Source organism: Physeter macrocephalus, unplaced genomic scaffold, assembly GCF_002837175.3.
Source record: "Physeter macrocephalus isolate SW-GA unplaced genomic scaffold, ASM283717v5 random_1370, whole genome shotgun sequence".
In the NCBI taxonomy this organism is placed as follows: domain Eukaryota; kingdom Metazoa; phylum Chordata; class Mammalia; order Artiodactyla; family Physeteridae; genus Physeter; species Physeter macrocephalus.
The window spans coordinates 19,246-25,000 of NW_021146325.1; the positions used below are offsets into that span (position 1 = coordinate 19,246).

The 5,755-nt window shown below is 65.2% G+C and overlaps 1 protein-coding gene across 1 annotated transcript in view; it reads right to left on the bottom strand.

Annotated features, from left to right (window-relative positions):
• The window catches only part of LOC114485314 (zinc finger protein castor homolog 1-like), a 6,379-nt gene extending 653 nt beyond the window's left edge, over positions 1-5,726 (bottom strand). The window contains exons 1-4 of the mRNA XM_028486537.2: positions 3,859-5,726; positions 3,544-3,685; positions 2,611-2,907; positions 3-759 (exon numbers count right to left, since the gene is read on the bottom strand). Coding sequence (XP_028342338.1) covers positions 3-759; positions 2,611-2,907; positions 3,544-3,685; positions 3,859-3,930 — 1,268 coding nt within the window. The 5' untranslated portion in view covers positions 3,931-5,726. The remainder of the gene's footprint in view (positions 1-2; positions 760-2,610; positions 2,908-3,543; positions 3,686-3,858) is intronic.
• Positions 5,727-5,755: the final 29 nt, after the last annotated feature.

The following is a 5,755-nucleotide window of genomic DNA, read 5'->3' on the forward strand; positions in this document are numbered from 1 at the left end:
GCAGGAGGAGCGGGGCCGCGGCGGGCGCGGCGCCGGGCGGGGGCGCGCAGCCCAGGCTGGCGGCCGGGCCGGGCGCGGGGCCCTCGGCGCCGGGGGAGGCGGCGGCGGCGGGCGGCTCGCCGCGCTCCTGCTTCTCGTGCTTGCGCTTGTGCGAGTCCATCTGCGACATGCCCACGACCGTGTGGCGGCAGCCGGGGTAGGTGCAGTGGAAGTGCGAGCACTTGAGCTTGTACTTGCAGTCGGGCACGGCGCAGTCGGCGCTCGAGCTGAACTGGCAGAAGCCCGCCGCGCTGATCACGTCCTGCTTGCCGTGGTGCTTCCGGTGCGCCGTGACCTTGGTGCTGTCGGTGCAGCGGAAGCGGCAGCGCAGGCAGTGGAAGTGCGTGCTGGTGCCCGAGAAAGGGCAGTCGGCGAAGTGGCAGCTGAGCGAGGCCTTGAAGCGCTTGAAGTCGTCCAGCACGAGGTTGTCCACGCGGTCGTGGTGCTGCGCGTGCTTGTACATGTGCGTGCGTCCGCAGAACTTGTAGCCGCAGTTCTCGCGCGTGCAGTGGTAGTGGGTGACCTTGAGCGAGAACTGGCAGGCCACGTCCTTGCAGTCCTCGTAGAGGTCGAAGCGCCGGAAGCCCTCCAGCATCATGCCCTCATCCAGCATCTTGCGCGAGGAGGCCGTCTTGCGCCGCTTGCCGAACGGCGACATGTCCTCAATGATCCAGAAGCGCTTTTTGGCCCCGGAGGCTGTCGGCATGGAGATGGTGTTCCCTGGGGAGGGGGGCTTGGTCAGCGCCCACGTGCGCACCCTACCCAGGATTACACCCACGCGAGATCCCCGATCTCGGCGCGGTGGGCGGGGGGGGGGGGCTGCCTGGGGGGGGCTGCCCTCAAGGACAACTCCACTTCCCGTCGCTCTGGGGGCCTCTCCCATGACCACCCCTACCCCACCCCCAGGATAGCTGGGGAGCCCCAGGCTTCCCCCTTCGTCATCCGCATCTGCAGGCTGACCGCACCGCTCACCCTGGTGGGTGGCGGAGCAAGCAGCTCTGGGGGATGTGGGTGGGAAGTGAGGACACGTCCTGGCGCTAATTGAAGCTGAAGGGGGAATCTAGGTCGGCAGAGTGTAATTACCCAAGTTGGACGGGGGCCAGGACGCCATCACGCACCAGCCTCTAATGAGGGACAGGCCGGCTCCTTCTCCCGGCCGGCTAACCAGTTTCCCGGGCTGCCGGCCTGTCTGCGCCTGGGACCAGCCTACTCGCAACAGGGATGCCGGGCGCCCTGGGGCTGTTTGGGGCTGTAACTCCCCACCCCGAGGCGCACCTTCTCCTTGGTACCAGAAGGTCCTTTCAGGTCTTGGGGTGTCCCGCCCCCAGTGGACTGGGAGAGGGCAGCTGTGCTGCAGGGCCAGGACTGGAGCAGGGGCTCGCTCGGCCGGCGGATGGGCTCCATCTGCGCCCTCCCCCTCCTGGTCCCAACCGCGTCCCTCGGCTTAGGATGCCCCGTTGCCAGGGCCGCTTAATCCACTGCGTGGTTGTGCTTCCCGTTACTCCCCTTTCTGCACAGGCAGCTGGGGAAGGGGTCGCCGTCCCGGGACTCCCTGCTCCACGCTCCAGGCCTAGCCCTCCCCAGAGTGCGGGATGGGCACCCTCCGGGCTTCTCCCACGCGCTGACCCTCCCGGCCCTCCCAGAACCTGCCGAGAAGGCTCAGCCCAGGCACCAGCCTGCTGCCCCATCCATCCATCTGGGGAACAGACCTAGTCCCCGCCTCAGCAGGTGGAGAGAACAAGGACTGTGATGGGCTGGGGTACCCAGCAGGGGGCAAGGAAGGGTCTGGGGCCTGGGGATCCGGGTGGGTGAGGAGAGGAGTGGCTGCTTTGGGTCGGAGGTCACAGGGCTCTGGCTGGTTATGCCAGCGACAGAACAGGGGCTGAATTCCCTGAGGAGGAGCCCTCTGCCTTGCTCCCTGCCATCCCCCTGGGCTGGCCCAGTGCCTGGCAGTCGGGCAGAGCGTGAGGTAAGAATGCATGGAGGAAGAGGCAGAGCCAAGGTGGTGACGGCACCAAAGGGCAGGGGAGGGCAGGTCCCGTGCCTGCCAGGCGGCAGGTACAGGGTGGGGCTGGGAGGCACCTCTGCCGTGGCCTGGGCCTCTTCCTGCTTTGGCTCCGGGGCTGGGGGTTCAGGCTGGTGTCAGGATCCTGCAAACCTGGGCGGGTCCCAGGCACCAGCAGCTTTCCCAAGAACATCTCTGCCCCTCTCTCGGGCTGGGCCCCGGGTGAAGTCGTCAGAGCAGGAGGACAGGCTCTGCCTTGCCGCAGGGTTAGGGGGGTGGGGCGGGCACGGCCATCTTGGGGCTCTGGCCAGTCGCTGAGCTGGGGTGAACCCCAGGGAGCCCTGGCAGTGATGTTCTGGCCTGCCCAGTGCTGAGCAGGAACCGAGAGGAACTGTCCTTGGGACAGGGACCAGGCTCTCTGGTCTTGGCGGGTGCTGCGCTGTGACGGGTGCAGAGTGGCCCTGTCCTTGACCCAGCGGGCCACAGAAAAGGGTCAGGTCCTGGACCGTGGCCTCGAGGCTCGGCCAGGGTGACAGACAGCGGTGGAGAAGGCATGTGTGAGTTACCTGCGGCGTCCTGAACTAGGGGGGCGTCACTTTTTACTGGAGTTGGAGAGGCAGTGACGGGCGGGAAGCTGGGCGGGCTGCTGATGGGGTGGGCCGGGCCCCGGGTGGCTCCGAGAGCGGCACTGAGCAGAGAGTATGAGAGACAGGGTGGAGAAAAGAGGCATGGGAGGGAGGGGAGGGGCGCCCGGAGCACGGCCGGAGAGAAGGATGGGGTCAGTGGGGGCTGCGGAGCCACGCGGGCAGCCTCGTCACCAGCAGCAGCAGGAGGAGGAGGAGGAGGAGGAGGAGCCGGGCAGCCTGGAGAGGGTGGAGAAAAGCAGAAAAAAAAAAACCAAAACAAAGAACAAACAAAAAAGAACCTAAATGAGAAACCCAATGGCAGAAGCAAGTATGATATGAAAATCCGTGGACAGAGGAGGAGCAGACAGATGCCACGAAGAAGAGAGGGGAGGAGGTGGCAGAGCAGAGCGAATGGGAGGGAGAGGCGGCGCGGGGAGAGGCCGCGGCGGGCTGCGGAGGGCCTGCGGCAGAGCCCAGCCCGCGGAGGACCCCACTCTGGGGCCCAGGGGCCGTGCTGGGGACAATGGCAGAGGGGCCAGAAGAGGGACCAGGGCTGGGCGGGGCCCACCTGCCCCTCTGGCTGGGGGCTGTGCTGCTTTATTCTGTAGCTCACAGCTCAAGCCCGGGTTCTCTCCTGGAAACGGAAGCCGAGGGCAGAGTGCTGGGGAGATGGCAGGGCGGCAGCAGGCGGGGACCCACGTCCCACAGACCAGCCAGCGCCACCACACCCCCGGCCCGTCCTCCTCGGAGGCCACTTGACCATGAACCTCCTGTCCTAAGCCAGACCCAGCACTGCCGGGCCTCGGAAGGAAGGGCCTGTCCCGGGCTGGGCGCTCCCGGGCCCCCGCTGGCCCTTCCTGGCCGCCCGCTCACCTGCTGCGGTGCTCTCGTTGCCCACAGGGGTGCTGGAGCAGCTTCGGTCCATGGTGGAGGACTCAGAGGACATGGCGCCCGGGCTGCAGCCAGTATAATCCATGTACTCGTCCGTCTCGGTGTCCATCAAGCTCGGGGGGCCCTGAAAGAAAGAAGGGGGGGGCCTGAGGAAGCTGGGCTGGGGGCCGTGCTGTCCACAGGGGCAGGCTGTCGCTTTGGGTGGCCTGGCCCAGCACCTGGAAGCAAGAGCGGGACACGAGTGATGCCCTCTTGCCACCCCGGGTCGGGGAGGGGCAGCCTGCCCGCCGGGCTCACCTGGGAGGAGGGCACGCGATCGAAGTTCTTCCCCAGCATCCTCCTCATGTGCTTCCGGGCGTGGGAGGTCATCTGGTGCTTGAGGAGGAAGGAGAACTGGCAGCCCTCCCGGATGCAGTGGAAGTGGCTGTTCACCTGGTTGTACTTGCAGCCTGTGGACACAGCCCCGCTCGGCCGTGAGCCTCCCCCGCCGGCCAGTGCTCATGGCCCCCCCTGCGTGTCGGGCACTGTTCTGGGCACGGGCCTTCGTGGCCAACCAGGCAAATGGCTTCTGGGGAAAGGGCGCGTCCCCTGTGGTGGTGTTCCCGTGAGGAGGGCTTCTAGCGGCCTCTCACCCCAGCCCCAGAAAGTCCCAGGCCCCCTGGCTGTCCAAAGCCTGGCTCTCGCCTCCAGCCTGCACGCACGGGTCAACAGTAGGCTGGCCCCCGGCCCCTGCCCCACTGAGAGGTCCCCGGCCCCAGGGCAGGGGACCCTAATGACCTGTCCACTAGATCAGCCGCCTCCCAGCAAGCCACCTGTCCCCACATCTCCTCTGGGGAGCCCAGGCGCTGCCTGCCCCCGGACCTGGTCAAGATGGCTGCGAGCCGGCTGGCCCTCTGCCCTGCCCCGGCTTTGCTCTGGGCGGAGAACAAATAGAGCGAGCCGGACTGAAACGGTATCAGCAGAGGGCAGGTGAAGGCCTGCCCGTTGCCATGGCACCGGGGCCGGCCAGGTGTCTTATATCATCCCCCAGCTTTGTTTGGCCCCAGCTACCACCCAGAACACCCAAACTGAGTAAATAACGGCAACTGCGGAATACCCTGACACCTGTAAACTGAGCCCAGGGGCAGCACAGGCCACCGAGGGTTGACATCTGTTGCCGTGATTACCAGCCCTCTCTCAGGCCATTAATGATTTCTGAATTAATTCTTGAAGGAAAGGTTTGTTCCCGTTCTTTTCTGGCAGTTGACTTTTGACTGCCTCATCCTCCCCCTATGCAATGGCCGGTCAGCTGCAGGCAGCGGCCCCACCTCTGCTCCCCCTGGACCCTGCTGCCATGACCACCTGAATCACAGCAGGCCTCGCATGCAGCCCAGGTGTCTGCACCCAGCCTGCCTGGCTCCCACCTGCCTTCCAGCTTCCGGTCTCCTCGTGGGCAGACTCCTGCCCCACATCTGCAGGCCCGTGAACGCGTGGCTCCATCCTGAGGCGGGAGGATGGGCTCTGCCCTCTCTCTGCTGGTCCTGGAGCCCCCTCCCCACAGCATCCCCAGGGCAAGCTGGGGCCAGCGAGCTCCTCAGGGAGGCCTTGTTCCAGGGCCGGGGGGCAGCTTCCCTGCCAAGGGTTCAGCTCTCAGCAGCAGAGTTAACTCCGAGGCACCTGCCCCTGAGCTCAAGGCCACTTCCTTGCCCCGTGGCCACCTCCTTCCAGGTCACCCCAGGTCACAGATGCTCTGGGCTGAGCCCACAATGTACCTGCTGGTCCCACCAGATCCCCAGCACCAAGCACAGTGCCGGCCACGGTGGACGCTCAAAAAAGACCATAGCTTCCACTTCTACCCACCCCTCACCTCCTGCAATAGCACAGAGCCTGGCACACGGCTGCTCCATAAACGTCTGCTGAGTGAATGAACAAATGAACAAACCACGGTCCATTTGGGATAAAACCCTCGTAACTTCAGGAGCTCCTAAGACTTAACCTGCAAGGCTCTCTTGAAAAGAAAAGGAAAAAGAACCAGGCCTGGGTGCCAGAGACGAGGCTCCGGGCATTTTCACTGGGGTGGGTGCAGTGCTGGGAGTCACCCTCACCCCTTTTCCTAGGCTCTTGGGGTTCTGACCGTTCTTCTGGTTTGACAGTGCCTGGCCTGTGATATCGTGACATTTTCCAAAAAAAAAAAACAACATGGAGCCTGATGTGC